This window comes from Hemiscyllium ocellatum, chromosome 3, assembly GCF_020745735.1.
Source record: "Hemiscyllium ocellatum isolate sHemOce1 chromosome 3, sHemOce1.pat.X.cur, whole genome shotgun sequence".
In the NCBI taxonomy this organism is placed as follows: domain Eukaryota; kingdom Metazoa; phylum Chordata; class Chondrichthyes; order Orectolobiformes; family Hemiscylliidae; genus Hemiscyllium; species Hemiscyllium ocellatum.
Window position 1 is genome coordinate 11,107,201 of NC_083403.1, and position 18,410 is coordinate 11,125,610.

The 18,410-nt window shown below is 44.0% G+C and overlaps 1 protein-coding gene across 2 annotated transcripts in view; it reads right to left on the bottom strand.

Moving 5' to 3' along the window:
* aida (axin interactor, dorsalization associated) overlaps window positions 1–18,410 on the bottom strand; it is a 91,338-nt gene that overhangs the window by 10,984 nt on the left and 61,944 nt on the right. Inside the window, exons 7-9 of one of the 2 annotated variants that reach the window (XM_060848396.1) lie at window positions 10,691–10,702; window positions 5,587–5,709; window positions 5,374–5,496 (exon numbers count right to left, since the gene is read on the bottom strand). In XM_060848396.1, coding sequence (XP_060704379.1) covers window positions 5,374–5,496; window positions 5,587–5,709; window positions 10,691–10,702 — 258 coding nt within the window. The remainder of the gene's footprint in view (window positions 1–5,373; window positions 5,497–5,586; window positions 5,710–10,690; window positions 10,703–18,410) is intronic. The other variant, XM_060848406.1, reaches the window with a different exon arrangement.

Genomic DNA, 18,410 nt, shown 5'->3' on the forward strand with positions numbered 1-18,410 from the left:
GGAAAGTTAGAAAGGGAAGCAAGTTGGGGTGGTGCTTTTGGTAAGGATAGCATTACAGCTGTACTTTGGGCAGATATTCCCGGAAATACATCCAGGGAAGTTATTTGGATGGAATTGTGAAAGGGATGATCACCTTACTGGGATTATATTATGACCTTCGAGGAGAAAGTGAGGTCTGCAGATGCTGGAGATCAGAGCTGAAAATGTGTTGCTGGAAAAGCGCAGCAGGTCAGGCAGCATCCAAGGAACAGGAGAATCGACGTTTCGGGCATGAGCCCTTCTTCAGGCTAATTCCTGTAGAAGGGCTCATGCCCGAAACGTCGATTCTCCTGCTCCTTGGATGCTGCCTGACCTGCTGCGCTTTTCCAGCATTGTATTATGACCCCCTTATAGCCAGCAGGAAATTGAGAAACAAATTTGTAAGGCGATCTCAGCTATCTGCAAGAATAATGGGGTGGTTATGGTAGGAGATTTCAACTTTCCAAACATAGACTGGGACTGCCATAGTGTTAAGGGTTTAGATGGAGAGGAGTGTACAAGGAAATGTTCTGATTCAGCATGTACATGTACTTAGGACAAAACGTGACCTACTCTTGGGAAATAAGGCAGGGCAGGTGACTGAGGTGCCAGTGGAGGAGCACTTTGGGGCCAGTGACCATAATTCTATTAGATTTAAAATAGTGATGGAAAAGGAGAGACCTGATCTACAAGTTGAAGTTCTAAATTGAAGGCAGGCTAATTTTGACGATATTAGGTGAGAACTTTCCACAGTTGATTGGGGACAGATGTTCACAAGTAAAGGGATGGCTGGAAAACGAGAAGCCTTCAGAAATTAAATAACATGAGTCCAGAGACGGCGTACAGGGGAACCTCGATAATGCGAACGAGATGGGCGGGCACTATTTCGTTCAGATAATTGAGTATTCGGTTAATCGATTAAATGTCTTTCCTCTGGGGCTTGAAGTTTTTAAAAGTCTGCTCCCCGTTCAGGAGACTGCAGCAGAACATGGCGCGGGGTCTCACGCACTCCCATCCAACACCACCCTCCTCCCAGTACTGCCCCCGCCCCCTCTCTGGGGCAGCCGGACTGGACATCAAAATAAGACTGCTGCAGCTGCCTTTGTGGGGTAAGTCTCCAAATAGCTCTCACACACACATTCTGACAGGTTGGAGAGATTATCTGGGGAAGGGGCAAGTGTTAATAGAACTCCAGGGAAAGTATGGGGAGACAGAGAGGGCGGGAGGTCAATCATTTGCAGATGGTGCCTGTTTAATCACTATAAACAAATGACACGATGACTGTTGGAAACACGTATGATGTAATGATCTCTCAGGACCTGGAGATCTCCTTCAGATAATCAGATTTTTGGATAATAGAGGTTCCTCTGTATTCCTGTTAGGATGAAAGGAAAGGCAGGGAATGCTGGATGACTAAAGAAATTGAGGGTTTGGTTAAGAAAATGAAGGAAGCATATGTCAGGTATAGTTGGAGAAATCGAGTGAATCCTAAGAAGAGTATAAAGGCAGTCGGAATATACTTCCGAGGGAAATCAGGAGGGCAAAAAGAGGACATGAGAAAGCTTTGGCAAATAAGAGTTAAGGAGAATCCAAAAGGTTTTTACAGATACATTAAGGACAAAAGGGTAACTAGGGAGTGAATAGGGATCCCTCAAAGATCAGCAAGGCGGCCTTTGCGTGAAGCGGCAGGAGATTGGGGGGGGGCGGGGGTGGAGAATACTAAACAAGTATTTTGTATTAGTGTTTACAGTGGACAAGGACATGGAAGATATAGAATATGGGGAACTAGATGGTGACATCTTGAAAAATGTCCATATTACAAAGGAAGTAGTGCGGGATGTCTTGAAATACATAAAAGTAGATAAATCCCCAGAACCTGATCGGGGGTGTACCCTAGAACTCTGTGGGAAGCTGGGGAAGTGATTGCTGGGTCCCTTGCTGAGATATTTGTATTATCGATAGTCACAGGTGAGGTGCAGGAAGACTGGAGGTTGGATAACGTGGTGCCACTGTTTAAGAAAGGTGGTAAGGACAAGCCAGGAAACTGTAGATGAGTGAGCCTGACCTCGATGGTGGGCAAGTTGTTGGAGGGATTCCTGAGGGACAGGATGTACATGTTCTTGCCTTTCCAAATACTAATTAGGGATACTCAACCTGGCTTTGTGCGTGGGAAATCATGTCTCACAAACTTGATTGAGGTTTTTGATGAAGTAACAAAGAGGATTGATGAGGGCAGAGCAGGAGTCATGATCTATATGGACTTCAGTAAGGTGTTTGACAAGGTTCCCCATGGGACACTGGTTAGCAAAGTTAGATCCCATGGGATACAGGGAGAACGAGCCATTTGGATACAGAACTGGCTCAAAGGTAGAAGACAGAGGGTGGTGGTGGAGGGTTGTTTTTCAGACTGGAGGCCTGTGACCAGTGGAGTGCCACAAGGATCAGTGCTGGGCCCTCTACTTTTTGTCATTTATGTAAATGATTTGGATGCGAGCAGAAGGGGTTTGTTAGTAAGTTTGCAGATGACACCAAAATTGGAGGTGTAGTGGACAGCGAAAAGGATTACCTCAGATTACAACAGGGTTTTGACCAGCTGGGCCAATGGGCTAAGAAGTGGCAGATAGAGTTTAATTCAGATAAATGCGAGGTGCTGCATTTTGGGAAAGCAAATCTTAGCAGAACTTATACACTTAATGGTAAGGTCCTAGGGAGTGTTGCTGAACAAAGAGACCTTGGAGTGCAGTTTCATAGCTCCTTGAAAGTGGAGTCGGAAGTAGACAGGATAGTGAAGAAGGCATTTGGTATGCTTTCCTCTATTGGTCAGAGAATTGAGTATAGGAGTTGGGAGGTCATGTTGCGGCTGTACAGGACATTGGTTAGGCCACTGTTGGAATATTGCATGCAATTCTAGTCTCCTTCCTATCAGAAAGAGGTTGTGAAACTTGAAAAGGGTTCAGAAAATATTTACAAGAATGTCGCCAGGGTTGGAGGATCTGAGCTATTGGGAGAGGTTAGGGCTGTTCTCCCTGGAGCGTCGGAGGCTGAGGGGTGACCTTATAGAGGTTTACAAAATCATGAGAGGCATAGATACGGTAAATTGACAAAGTCTTTTCCCTGGGGTGGTGGAGTCCAGAACTAGACTGAGGGGAAGATAATAAAAGGGACCCAAGGGTACCTAGGTTGAGAGGGGAAGATAATAAAAGGGACCTAAAGAGGCAACTTTTTCACACAGTGTGGTGCAAATGGGACTAGATTAGGTTGGAATATCTTCGGGTAAAAAATGAGGTCTGCAGATGCTGGAGATCACAGTTGAAAATGTGTTGCTGGTTAAAGCACAGCAGGTCAGGCAGCATCCAAGGAATAGGAAATTTGACGTTTCGGGCATAAGCCCTTCATCAGGAATGAGGAGAGGGTGCCAGGCAGGTTAAGATAAAAGGTAGGGAGGAGGGACTTGGGGGAGGGGCGATGGAGATGTGATAGGTGGAAGGAGGTCAAGGTGAGGGTGATAGGCCGGTGTGGGGTGGGGGCGGAGAGGTTAGGAAAAAGATTGCAGGTTAGGAGGGCGGTGCTGAGTTGAGGGAACCGACTGAGACAAGGTGGGGGGAGGGGAAATGAGGAAACTGGAGAAATCTGAGTTCATCCCTAGTGGTTGGAGGGTTCCCAGGCGGAAGATGAGGCGTTCTTCCTCCAACCGTCGTGATGTTATGTTTTGCCGGGTGGAGGAGTCCAAGGACCTGCATGTCCTCGGTGGAGTGGGAGGGAAAGTTAAAGTGTTGAGCCACGGGGTGGTTGGGTTGGTTGGTCCGGGCATCCCTGAGGTGTTCTCTGAAGCATTCCGCAAGTAAGCGGCCCGTCTCCCCAATGTAGACGAGGCCACATCGGGTGCAGCGGATGCAATAGATGATGTGTGTGGAGGTACAGGTGAATTTGTGATGGATATGGAAGGATCCCTTGGGGCCTTGGAGGGAAGTGAGGGAGGAGGTGTGGGCGCAAGTTTTACATTTCCTGCGGTTGCAGGGGAAGGTGCCGGGAGTGGAGGTTGGGTTGGTGGGGGGTGTGGACCTGACGAGGGAGTCACGAAGGGAGTGGTCTTTGCAGAACGCTGATAGGAGAGGGGGGGGGAAATATATCCCTGGTGGTGGGGTCCGTTTGGAGGTGGTGGAAATGACGGCAGATGATACGCTGTATACGGAGGTTGGTGGGGTGGTAGGTGAGAACCAGTGGGGTTCTGTCTTGGTGGCGGTTGGAGGGGCGGGGCTCAAGGGCGGAGGAGCGGGATGTGGAGGAGATGCGGTGGAGGGCATCGTCGATCACGTTTGGGGGGAATCTGCGGTCCTTGAAGAAGAACGCCATCTGGGCTGTGCGGTGTTGGAACTGGTCCTCCTGGGAGCAGATGCGGCGGAGACGAAGGAATTGAGAATATGGGATGGAGTTTTTACAGGGGGCAGGGTGGGAGGAGGTGTAGTCCAGATAGCTGTGGGAGTCAGTCGGTTTATAGTAGATGTCTGTGTTGAGTCGGTCGCCTGAGATAGAAATGGAAAGGTCTAGGAAGGGGAGGGAGGAGTCTGAGACAGTCCGGGTGAATTTGAGGTCGGGATGGAAGGTGTTAGTAAAGTTGATGAACTGTTCAACCTCCTCGTGGGAGCACGAGGCAGCGCCGATACAGTCATCGATGTAGCGGAGGAAAAGGTGGGGGGTGGAGCCAGTGTAGTTGCGGAAGATGGACTGTTCCACATATCCTATGAAGAGACAGGCATAGCTGGGGCCCATGTGGGTGCCCATGGCAACTCCTTTAGTTTGGAGGAAGTGGGAGGATTGAAAAGAGAAGTTATTCAGGGTGAGGACCAGTTCAGTCAGTCGAAGGAGGGTGTCAGTGGAAGGGTACTGGTTGGTGCGGCGGGAAAGGAAGAAGCGGAGGGCTTTGAGTCCTTCGTGATGGGGGATGGAGGTGTACAGGGACTGGATGTCCATCGTGAAAATAAGGCGTTGGGGACCGGGGAAGCGAAAATCCTGGAGGAGGTGGAGGGCGTGGATGGTGTCCCGAATGTAGGTGGGGAGTTCTTGGACCGAAGGGGACAGAACTGTGTCAAGGTATGCGGAGATGAGTTCGGTGGAGCAGGAGCAGGCTGAGACAATGGGTTGGCCGGGGCATTCAGGTTTGTGGATTTTGGGCAGGAGATAGAATATCTGGTCGGTATGAATGATTTGGATCAAAGAGTCTGTTTCCATGCTGTACTTCTCTATGACTCTATAACCCAAAGTCTAGTGGGTTGTGGACTAAACATTTCTTGGGATAATGCTGTATTCTCCACACAGCAAGTGTCTTCACCAAGGTAGGAAACTAAGGTGGCTCACCTTTTGGCAGTTTCTCTATGTGTTTTTGAATTTCCACATCAACAGCAAAATGTACATACATATCTTCTTTTCTTGTAGCAATTGGTGTATCTTGTACAGGAGTGAGATCTACCCCATTGATATCTGTAAAATCAGGTATTATATTTATCTGTCATGTTAATGAATTAGAATTATATGCACACCAAACTCAAATGTAAAATCCTATTGCATTACCTTTTACACTGACTGTTACATACGGATCAATACATTGTCCTGCATCCTTCAGACCAATTTTTTCTATTTTTATAGTGAGCAGTGCCATGCCTGGCTCTGATGGTAGCCGTGGTAGAAGAGTACCTGAAGATAGACAAACATTCATTACTATATTAGTCTCTCATTGATTTGTTGTAGCATCAACTTATAGTCAACTAATGTAACAGAGTTTACTCTGAACAAAATGATAAATCTGTCATTTAAATCTGTCATTAAATGACATCCTATCTGGTTTCTTAGAAGTCTAAAGATCCCTGCTAATATTTAGTAATGAATCAATATATAAAACATGAATTGCTCGATAATCGTGTCCAATTATTTGTGGGCAGTTCTCATGTGCCATTTTGAAACTATCGTGCAACAATGACAACTTCCAAACTCGCTTCCTTGACTGTAACAGAGAGTTTGGTTACCCTGACACTGTGAAAGATGGATTATGCATGCTAGTGCTATCCTTAAAATCCACATTTCCTGAAGGGCTTATGCCCGAAACGTCGATTCTCCCGCTCCTTTGATGCTGCCTGACCTGCTACGCTTTTCCAGCAACACATTTTTCAGCTCTGATCTCCAGCATCTGCAGTCCTCACTTTCTCCTAGTTAAAATCCACTTTGACAAGCAGCATTACCTTTCTCCTATGAAGACTTCACGTATACAGTTTAAGCAGTATCAATCAGGCTTTTCAAAATGAGGAACACTGCAACCAACTCTCACACGGTTTTCTGTCTCAACTGCCAAACTTTAGGCACACAACATGATCATAAGATTACAGGAGCACAATTAGCCCATTCGGCCCATCGAGTCTGCTTTGCTATTCAATCATGCGTGATTTGCTTCTCAACCCCATTCACTTGCCTTCTCCCTGTAAAGGAGAAAGTGAGGACTTCAGATGCTGGAGATCAGTGCTTAAAAATGTGTTATGCCCAAAACGTCGATTCTCCTGTTCCTTTGATGCTGCCTGACCTGCTGCGCTTTTCCAGCAACACATTTTTAAGCCCTTTTCCCTGTAACACTTGATCCCCTTAACAATCAAGCACCTATCTCTGTCTTCAGTAGACAGAATGACTTGGCCTCCTTAGTGCTCTGCAGCAATGGGTTCCACACATTCACCAGCCTGTGAGTGAGCAAATTCCTCATCTTAGTTCCAAAGGATTATCCCTTCACTCAGGCTCTGCCCTTGGGTCCTGGTCTCTACTAATGCAAACATCTTCTCCACATCCACTTTATCAAGACCTCTCAACATTCCATAAGTTTCAATGAGATCAGCCCTCATCCTGAACTTCAAGTACAGATCCAGAGTCGTCAACCACTCTTCACATGACAAGCCCTTCATTTCCAGAAGCTTTCTTGTAAACCTCCTCTGGACCTCTCCAGTGGCAGGACCTTTCCCTTAGATACAGGGCTCAAAGCTGTTCACAATGTTCTAAATGTGGTCTGACCATAGCCTTTTCCAGCCTCAGCAGTAGATCACTGCTTTGTATTCAAACCCTCTTGAAATGACTGTGAGCATTGCATCGGACTTCCCAACCACCAACAAACTAAATGTTAACCGTGAGAACTCGGAACTTGAGCTCTCATGTAATTTTGTGTTTCAGATTTGTGGAGCCTTTTCCCTGTTTAGAAAATAGTGTATGCCTCTATTCTTCCTGCATGACCTCACACAAGACCACATTTATTCCAGCTGCCACTTCTTTGCCCACTCTCTTAGCCTGTCCTAAGCCCTCTGCAGCCTCTCTGCTCCCCCTACACCTGTCCCTCCACCGGTGTACATGTTATCTACAACCTTAGCAAAAATGCCCTCAGTCCTTTCATCCAGTTTGTTAATATATAACATGAACAGTTACGATTCTAACACTGACTCCTGCAGAACTCCAGTAGTCATCAGCTGCTATCGTGACAAAATCCCCTTTGACCCCACTCTCTGCCTTTTGCCAGTCAGCCAGTCCTCTATCCATGCCAGTACTTCCCCTGAACACAATGATTCGTATCTTCTTTAGCAGCCTATGTGGCATCTTGTCAAAGGAGATAGGATAATGAGATTTATGCACGGAGGCAGAGAGGTAGAACTAGAATACTTTGACTCTGCCTTGACCAAGGAGTAAGGTACACGTGAAAAGATTGTGTGAAAGGAGGCAATCCTGATACTTGATGGATTTAAAATCGAACAAGAGGTATTAGGTCGACTATTTGTACTTAAAGTTGATGTATCAGGACCAGATGAAGTGCATCCAAGATTATGGAGGCAGTGAGTGGAAACTGCAGACACTGGCGATAATTTTCCAGTTTTCCTGAGACTCAGTTGTGGAGCCAGATGATGACAAAATTGCAAATGTACACCCTTGTTTAATAATTGGTGCAAAGACAAGCCTTGAAACTACAGGCCAGGCAACCTAGCCTCAAGGAACCCTGTAGAATCAATAATTTGGGACTAAATTTAAAGAAATGGATACATGCAGGTTAATTAATAGAAACAAATATGGACATGTTAAAGGAAAACTGCGCTGAACTAATTTGCTAGTGATTTTTGATTAAGTGACAGGGTAATGTGCTGACCATAAACTTCCACAAGGCACGTGATGAAGTGCCAAACAATAAACATAAAGGCTACAGAAATACAAATATAAAATTGGCTGAATAACAATGACTATACGTTAATGGATGTTAATCACACGAAGTTTGTATTGAAGCTCTCCAGAGGTCATTGTTAAGATTCTAGTTTCTTCTGATAAATATTCATGATTTAGGGCAGCAAGGTGGCTCAGTGATTCGCACTGCTTCCTCAGTGTCAGGGACCCAGGTTAGATTCCAACCTCAGGCCACTGTGTAGAGTCTGCACAGGTTTCCTCCAGGTGCTCCAGTTTCCTCCCACAGTCCAAGGATGTGCAGGTTAGACAAATTGACCAAGCTAAATTGTCCAGTGTTTAGGGATGTGTAAATTAGGTGAATTAACCGTTGAAAATGCAAGGTTACAGGGATATGATGGAGGGTGGGGATAAGTCTGGGCGGAATGCTCTTTAGAGAGTTGGTATGGACTTGTTGGGCCAAATGACCTGCTTCCACGTTGTAACATCTGCATTTCACATAAAACTTAAAAGCACTGCAAACAGAGGAATAGTGCTGAACTTCTAAACTACAGAAGACAAACTAGTGGACTGGTTAGACAACTAGCTGAAATTTAATGCAGAAAAGTGTGACATGATTAGTTTTGGTAGGAAGAATGTGGAGGGGGCAATGCAATGGGTGCAATTCTAAAGGGATTCAGAAACAGAGGCCTGGCTATATTACAGGAATAAAATATTGGTGATGGCTGAATAGATTTAGTGCTTTAATAAAACATACTATGTACTCGGTTTTATCGGGCAAGGAAGTTATGTTAAAACTAGGGAACACTCTCCTAGCCTCATGTCAAGCGCTGGACGCCACAGGAGTTGTGTGGAGTGCCCAGAATTGGGCAATACACCATGAGGCCCATTCACTCATCTATAAAGATTCATCACAACTTATTTTCTTTTGTATTCAAAACCTTTATTTTTGAAGCCCAAGATCACATATCCCTCAACATCAATCACTTTTCCAGTCTGCCCTGCCTGTGTAAATTATTTGTGCACAAAGGTCCTAAGACCCTAGATCCCTCTCTTCTGTACACTCCCACTTCTTCCAATTAAAATGTATCACTTTACAATGACCTGCATTAAACACCCCTCAGCAAACGTCTGACCAGAACACCAGCTTATCTACATCCTCGAAGTCTAGCACTACTTTCTTCAAAATTCGTGATATTTTCAAGTCTTGATCTTTTAATACAGATGTGAAAAGTGATTGTACTCCCCAACTTATTTTTAACTCTTTCTCCTTGCTGCTTTCTTACTGCTGACCTAAACTTTGAAATAATACTAATGATTATTGCCCCTAAATGTTACCCAGCTTAAAAACTTGATTCACTTGACCCATCACCTTCTTCAAAATTAGAAGAAATTAGAAATTAGAAGAGCCAACAAATTTCCACAAATGCTGAATCAATTGTTAATTTTAAATTGGTAATAGTTTTTTTTTGTTAACAACATTATTAAGGGGTATGGGCCAAAGGCAGGTATATGAAGTTGGGCCACAGATCAGCCATGATCTCACTGAATGGCGAATCAGGCTTGAGGGGCTGGATGGTCTGTTCCTGTTTCTATGTTCCTTGCAAAGTTAGAAACATACTGGTGTGGAAAATCTCCTGAACACACGAGATATTCTTCATGCTCTGTTCTTTACACAATAATTTCTTTTATCAATTGGGAGTAAAAACATCCCATAGTGACTACTTTCCAATTCTTGTATCTCTTGTGATTACATTGCAAATATGTTCCTGTATATTTTTGCTGCTAGCTGATGGCTTACATATATACCCAGTGGTTTTGCAGTTCTATTACTACTTAACTCCAACCAAATATATTTTGCCCTTTACTCTTTAGGACAATTTTTCTCCAATATTACCCTTTTATCAATATTGTTACCCACCTCCTTTCTTTCTCCAAGTTTCTGCAACATCTTGTATTCCTAGATTTTGGATTAGTGGTGCTGGAAGAGCACAGCAGTTCAGGCAGCATCCAATCGTCGCTGTCATCAATCTTACCATCTTGTATTCCTAGTCCTGTTCTTTTTTGAGCCAAATTATCACAAAACCATATATCCAAGCAGCTAGCTGAACCTGCAGCTCAACAACCATGCTTATCACATTTCAAAAGGAGAAGATGACAGAGCAGTTTATGCAGGAAATGGAGGTGTTGTTAGGCTGGGAGTGAGTGACCATCAGCAGGTACAGGGGCGATGAATTCGCAAGTCAGGATAACGCTTTAGGTCAGCTATACAAAGGGTAGAAGCAGGAAGACTGGCTTTTGAATTGCAACAGTGGAACAGTCAAGTTTAATAGGATTTTAAGAAAGGAAGTCAGGTGATGTTAGAGGTGCAAGGAGACTATCCCGTTATCGTTAAAATAATTTTAAAAGACTAAAGTTCAGCAAAATATATTTGACACTGTAGAAATAACCAAACATAATCAGGTATGCAAAGCAGCACCATTACCTTCAGCAGCTCCTGAGGTTACAATACAGCACATGCAGGTCAGAAACCGATGAGATGACATGATCAAACCATGCAGATGAAAGACAGGATCATGTATTAATGTATCAGATGATTATAACCTTCAATTCCAATATACACATCAAGCTATAAGACGACAATGGACTTCAGGTAGTGGGTATTCTGGGATAGATCCCATTAGGACCCAGAGCCTCATCTATCTTAATACTTTAAGACTGACAACTCCTCTTCCCATTTAACAGCAATTTGGCTTAGAAACTCAACACCCACTAATTCCTTCTATTTGGTGAATACTGACACACTACTTGTTTAGGACCTCACTTACCTCTTCTGGCTCCACACATTGATTGCATCCTTTGTCCTTGAGTGGGCCATCCCTTTCCCTGGCTCTCCTCTTGCTTTTTATCTATGTATAAAAAGCCTTGGGATTTTTCTTCAGCCTGTTTGCTAACAACTTTTCATGACCCCTTTTAGCCCTTCTAATTCCTTGTTTAAGTTCTTTCCTATATTCCTTATATACTTCAAGGGCTTTAACAGTTCCCCAGAGACAAGAAAAAGTCAATGCAGCAAATGATAGGGTGCACAACAGAAACCAAAATTTACTAAATCAATGAACAAATGGAAAAGAACATTCAATGGCAAATGGAATGAACACACAAAGTTATGAATGTATTTATCATTATCCAGCCATCTATCACCATTTATATAGTAGCAAAAGATGCTGGTTAAGGCAAAGATAACTGGCTGCTTGTTTGTCTCAAATACATGTAATAGAAATTAGTGCAACTGTTACGAATTTTTAAAAATAACAGCTGTATGGTCTTAACAGTCGAGACAGAAAGATCCGATTATTGAGACGCTGTGTTCCTGAGGAAAACTCAATAGATTGATCCTCATTAAGAAATTCTTCATTTGTAGTGTGTTTGTTACTGACACTACTGTTAAAACCACACTAGGTGAAAGTGAGGACTGCAAATGCTGGAGATAAGAATCGAGAGTGTGGTGCTGGAAAAGCACAGCAGGTCAGGCAGCATCCGAGGAGCAGGAGAGTCGACTGTTCAGGCAAAAGGCCTTCACACTGGGATTCAATCCTGATGAAGCACTTTTGCCCAAAATATTGACTCTCCTGCTCCTCGGATGCTGCCTGACCTGCTGTGCTTTTCCAGCACCACACTCTCGATTCTTATCTCCAGCATTTGCAGTCCTCACTTTCACCTAGTGTGGTTTTAACAGTAGTGTCAGTAACAAACACACTACAAATGAAGAATTTCTTAATGAGGGACAATCTATTGAGTTTTCCTCAGGAACACAGCGTCTCAATAATCGGATCTTTCTGTCTCGCTCTAGAGGAACTTGTATTGGGATTCCCTTACACTGAGAAGAAAGAGAAAAATCTCTGGAGAAAGTGTAAACAATGGTCTCAGTACCTTGACGGCACACATCTGGGAAGGGCAGGGGCAGACTGAGTACTGATTTAATATCCTTTTTTAAAAAAAAGGCTATGACAGCTAAACATAGGCTCCTGCTGCACTTACTATCAGTCAATATGAAAGAATGCAGATGGGCCATAGGAAAGAGGATTCTGAATAAGGATTTACATGACATCAAGTGCAAGGAAAAGAACACAAGACTTATTGACAGCACAAGGGTTGAAATGCCCTTCTGTGGAGATAATTCTTCAATAATATTGTCCTGCTATGAAGACGGCAAATCTTAATTGCAAAAGGGTGGGATAAATGAGGAGGATCTATAACAAGCAGGATAGTCTGCACCTGAACCAGAATGGGACCAACATCCTCCATAGGAGGGGTTGGTAATACACTTGGCAGGAGTTTAAACTAGTTCAGGAGACGGAGGTCTCAGTGAGTCAGTTCAATACCAACACAGCATAACTTAGAAAAGAAACCAAGACAGAGTCAGTTCAACTATAAAGGAACTCAGTGGAGTAAGGAGAGGCGAGGTGGCCTCTACTTTAATGGCAGGAGCATTATAGTTAAGATAGAGGAATCAAGGATGTGGATTGACACATGGAACTGCAGTGCTGTTGCCATCAGAGAGACGTGGTTGAGGCAGGGGTAGAATTGGCAACTTTACATTCTGGGATATAGGATCTTCAGGCAGGAGTGCAAAAGTGGAGGCGGCATAGCATTATTAGTTAGGGAGTCAGTCACTGTAGGAAGAAGGGATGATATTTGGATATGGTGATAAATGAGGCTTTGTGGGTAGAACTTAAAAATTAAAAGACCCATAGAGTTATAAAGGTCTACAGCATGGATACAGGTTCTTTGGCCCAACTTGCCCATGCTGCCCAGTTCTCAAAATTAAACTAGGAGATAGTGAGAAGTGCAGATGTTGGAGAGTCAGAATGGATAAAGAGTTGAGCTGGAAAAAGCACAGCAGGTCAGGCTGCAGAGGAAGAGGAGGGGAATCAACGTTTCAGGTCAGAACCTTTCATCAGGAGCCCTGTGAGGAGGTCGGAGCAGACTCAAATGGCCAGTGGCCACTTTCTGTGCTGTAGGGAGTCTGTGATTCAACAGCTGCAAAGTCCTTGAGAAGTGAGATGGTGTTGGAGAATTGACAGATTTCAAAGTACACAAATCTCAGGTCCGGTTCAGTTGTATCCCATGTTGTTGTGGGAGTTAAGGTAGGAAATACAGGGTCACTGAACCAAATGTTATCATCCCTGGCTACAGGGGAGTTGCTAGAAGACTGGAGGACAGCTGCTGTGGTTTCACTTTACAAGAGTAGTAGAGGTAATCAGAGAACTACAGACCAGTTAAGTCTAAAATCAGTGGGGGGGGGGAACTTTTGGAGAAAATTAATCTCCATTGTGAGAGGCAATGTTTGATCAAGGATAGTCAGCATGACTTTGTCAGAGGGAGGTCAAGCCTAACAAATACGGTCTAACTTTTCAAGGTGATGTCGAAGTACTTGGTTCAACATGAGACAGTTGATGTAGGTGATATGGATTGCAAGGCCTTGGACAAGGTGGGACACTGATAAAGGAGATAAAAGCTCATGAGATCCAAGTTAAATTAGCAAACTGGATACAAAATTGGCTTGGTGATAGGAGTCAGGTGGTGGTGGTAAAAGGCTGTTTGAGAGACTGGAGCCCAATGCGCAGTGGTGTAGACACAGAACAGGCCCTTCGGCCCTCGATATTGTGCCAACCTATGAACTATTCTAAGCTCATGCCCCTACACTATCCCATCATCATCCATGTGCTTTATCTAAGGATTGTTTAAATCTCCTTAATGTGACTGAGTTGACTACATTAGCAGGCAGGGCATTCCACAACTGTACCACTCTCTGAGTAAAGAACCTGCCCCTGACATCTGTCTTAAATCTATCACCCCTCAATTTGTAGTTATGCCCCCTCATACAAGCTCACGTCATCATCGTAGGAAAAAGACTTTCACTGCCTAACTATCTAATCCTCTGATCATTTTGTATATTTCTATTAAATCCCCTCTTAGCCTTCTCCTCTCTAATGAGAACAAACCCAAGTCTCTCAGCCTTTCCTCAGAAGACCTTCCCTCCAGACCAGGCAACATCCTGGTAAATCTCCTCTGCACCTTTTCCAATGCTTCCACATCTTTCCTGTAATGGAGTGCTCAATATTCCAAGTGTGGCTGCATTAGTGTTTTGTATAGTTGCAGCATGACAACAGCATCAACCACCGGAGTGGCAAATTTCAGGGATCTATGTACATGGACTCCAAGATCCCTCTGCACATCCACACTACCAAGAATCTTTCCATTGACCCAGTACTCTGCCTTCCTGTTATTCCTCCCAAAATGAATCACCTCACATTTATCTGCATTGAACTCCATTTGCCACCTCTCTGCAGTTCATCCAAGTCCCCCACGACCAGTAACATTCTTCCACACTGTCCACTACTCAACCGACTTTAGTGTCATCTGCAAACTTACTAACCCATCCACCTACGCCTGTGTCTAAGTCATTTATAAAAATGACAAATAGCAGTGGTCCCAAAACAGATCCTTGAGGCACACCACTAGTAACTGGACTCCAGGCTGAATATTTTCCATCAACCACCATTCGCTGCCTTCTTTCAGAAATCCAGTTTCTAATCCAAACTGCCAAATCACCCTCAATCCCATGCCTCTGCATTTTCTCCAACAGCCTACCATGTGGAACCTTATCAAAGGCTTTACTGAAGTCCATATACACCACATCAACTGCCTTATCCTCATCTACATGCTTGGTCACCTTCTCAAAAAATTCAATGAGGTTTGTGAGACACGACCTGCCCTTGCAGAAACCATGCTGACTATCTGAAATCAGATTGTTGCTTGCTAGATGATTGTCAATCTTATCTCTTATAATCCTTTCCAAAACCTTTCCTACAACAGAAGTAAGGCTCACTGGTCTGTAATTACCTGGGCCATCTCTACTGCCCTTCTTGAACAAGGGCACAACCCCAGTCCTCTGGTACTAAACCTGTAGACAATGACGACTCAAAGATCAAAGCCAAAGGCTCCGCTATCTCCCAGAGAATCCTCAGATAAATTCCATCAGGCCCAGGGGACTTGTCTACTTTCACTCCTTCTAGAATTGATAATACCTCTTCCTTACCAACCTTGATCCTTTCTAGTCTAATATCTCATCTCATTCTTCTCCTCTACAATACTCTCCTTTTCCTGAGTGAAAACCGATGAGAAATGTTTGTTTAGCACCTCTCCGATCTCCACAGGGTCCACACTTAACTTCCCACTCTGTCTTTGAGTGGCCCTATTCCTACCCTAGTCATCCTTCTATTCCTGACATACCTATTGAAAGCTTTAGGGTTCTCCTTTATTCTATTTGCTAAAGACTGCTCGTGTCCTCTTTGCTCTTCTTGACACTCTCTGTAAATCCTTCCTCGCTGATCTGTAACTCTCCATCGCCTCATCTGAACCACCTTCTCATCAACACATAAGCCTCCTTCTTCTGCTAAACAAGAGAGATACAATTTCTGTAGTAAACCACAGTTCCCTTACCATATCACTTCCTCCCTGCCTGACAGGGACATACCTAGCAAGGACACAATATCTGTTCATTAAACCAGCTCCACATTTCCATTGTCTGCATCCCCTGCATTTTGCTACCCCATTCTATGCATCCTAATTCTTGCCTAATCTCATTATAATTGCCCTTGCCCCATCGATAACTCTTGACCTGTGGCATGTACCTATCCCTTTCCATCGCTAAACTAAACATAACTGAATTCTGGTCACTCTCTCCAAAGTGCTCACCTACCACTAAATCAAACACCTGGCCTGGTTTATTACCAAGCACCAGATCCAGTGTGGCCTCCCCTCCTGTTGGCCCTTTGACATACTGGAAACCCTCCTGCACACATTGGACAAAAACTGATCCATCTGACGTACTAGAGTTATAGTATTTCCAGTCAATGTTGGGGAAGTTAAAGTCCCCCAAAACGACCACCCTATTCCTTACACTCCTCCCCAGAATCGTTTTGCCAATCCTCTCCTCCACCTCCCTGGAACTTTGCAGAGGCCTATAAAAAAAAACTCCAAGCAGTGTGACCTCTCCGCTCCTGTTTCTAACCTCAGTCCATACTACCCCAATAGATGCGTCCTCGTCAAAAGTTCTTTCAGCCACGTTATATTATTCTTGACTAACAAGGCCACAACATTGAAGTCCCAGGTACCTATCCATGCTTCAAGCTCACCTACCTTATTTTGGATACTTCTGGCATTGAAGTAGACACACTTCAAACCATTTTGCTGTCTGACAGCACATTCCTGTGATCGTGAAATCCTGCCCATGTCCTCCCTACTCTCATCCTCCTGTGCACTGCAACCACACCTCAGGTTCAATGTATCATAGGAATTACTGCTAGGTTCCTTATTATTTGTAATATTCATAAATGACATAGATGAGATTGTGGAGAGATGATATACAAGTCTGCGGATGACACAAAGATTGGTGGTTAATGATGAGGATTCAAGGGTTAGATTCTCACAAGATATAAATGGAGTGGTCAGATAGGTAGGTCAGTGGCTAATAGAATTTAACGCTGATAAATGTGAGGTGGTGTACTTTGGAAGAAGGAACAGGACAAGGGAGTACTCAATGAATGGCAAGACACCAGGAAGCTTAGAGGAACAGAAGGATCTTGGCTGTCCACAGGTCCCTGAAGGTGGCAGAACTGAATAATAGGTCATTACAGAGGCATTTGGGATGCTTGCTTTTATCATAAGACATAGGAGTGGAAGGAAGGCCATTCGGCCAACGAATCCATTCCGTCATTTAATTCTGGTTGATGGGCATTTCAACTCCATTTAACCGCACTCTCCCCATAGCCCTTAATTCCTTGAGAGATCAAGAATTTGTCAACCTCTGCCTTGAAGACATTTAACATTCTGGTCTCCACTGTGCTCCATGGTAATGAATGCCACAGGCCCAATACTCTGGCGAAAGAAATGTCTCATTTCCATTCTAAATTGACCCCCTCTAATTCGCAGACTGTGCCCATGGGTCCTAGCATCCCCCCGATGGAAACAACTTCCCAGCATCCACCCTTTCTAAGCCATGCATTAAGTTTCTATTAGATCTCCCCTCAACCTTCTAAACGCTAATGAATACAATCCCAGGATTCTGAGCAGTTAGTCTTTTGGTAGGCCTACCATTGCAGGAATCATCCATGTGAATCTCCACTGGACACACTCCAGTGCCAGTATGTCCTTCCTGAGGTGTGCGGCCCAAAATTGGACATGGTATTCTAAATGGGACCTAATTAAAACTTTACAAAGTCTTGGAAGCACACTGCTGCTTTTACATTTCAACCCTCTTGAGATAAGTGACAACATTACAATCGCTTTCTTAATCATGTACTCAACCTGCAAGTTAACCTTTCAAGAATCCTGGACTAGCACTCCCAGATTCCTTTGTACTTTGCCTTTATGAATTTTCTCACCATTTAGAAAATGGTCCATGCTTGTATTCTTTTTCCAAAGTGCAAGACCTCACATTTGCTCACATTGAATTTCATCAGCCATTTCCTGGACCATTCTCCTAAACTGTCTCAATCTTTCTGCAGCCTCCCTAGCTCCTCAGTACCACCTGCACGACCTCTCCTTACTAAATTCATGCTGACTTGTTCTAATCCAACCCTGCACTTCCAAGAATTTATAAATCTCAACCTTAACGATGGATTCTAGAATTTTACCTACAATCGAAGTTAGGCTAAACACCCTATACTTTTCCATCTTTTGTCTTGATCTTTTCTTGAACAAGGGGGTTACAACAGCCATTTTCCAATCATCTGGGACTTTCCCTGACTCCAGTGACTTTTGCAAGACCACAACCAATGTCTTCACTATTTCCTCAGCCACCTCCCTCAGAACTCTGGGATGTAGCCCATCGGGGCCAGGAGATTTACTAATGTTTAGACCTTTTAGCTTATCTAGGCACTTTCTTTTTTGCAACGGCTACTATACTCAACTCTTGCCCCGACTCTCCTTAATTGTTGGGATATTACTCCTGTCTTTCACTGTGAAGACTGACTCAAAGTACTTATTAAATTCTTCAGCTATTTCCTTATCTCCCAGCACTAGCCTTCCCCTTGCATCAATTTGGAGCAGCCGAATGTTTGTTTGTTTCTTCTGTATTGAAAGAAAATTTTACTATAATTTCTAATATTACTGGCTGGCCTACCTTCATATTTGACCCT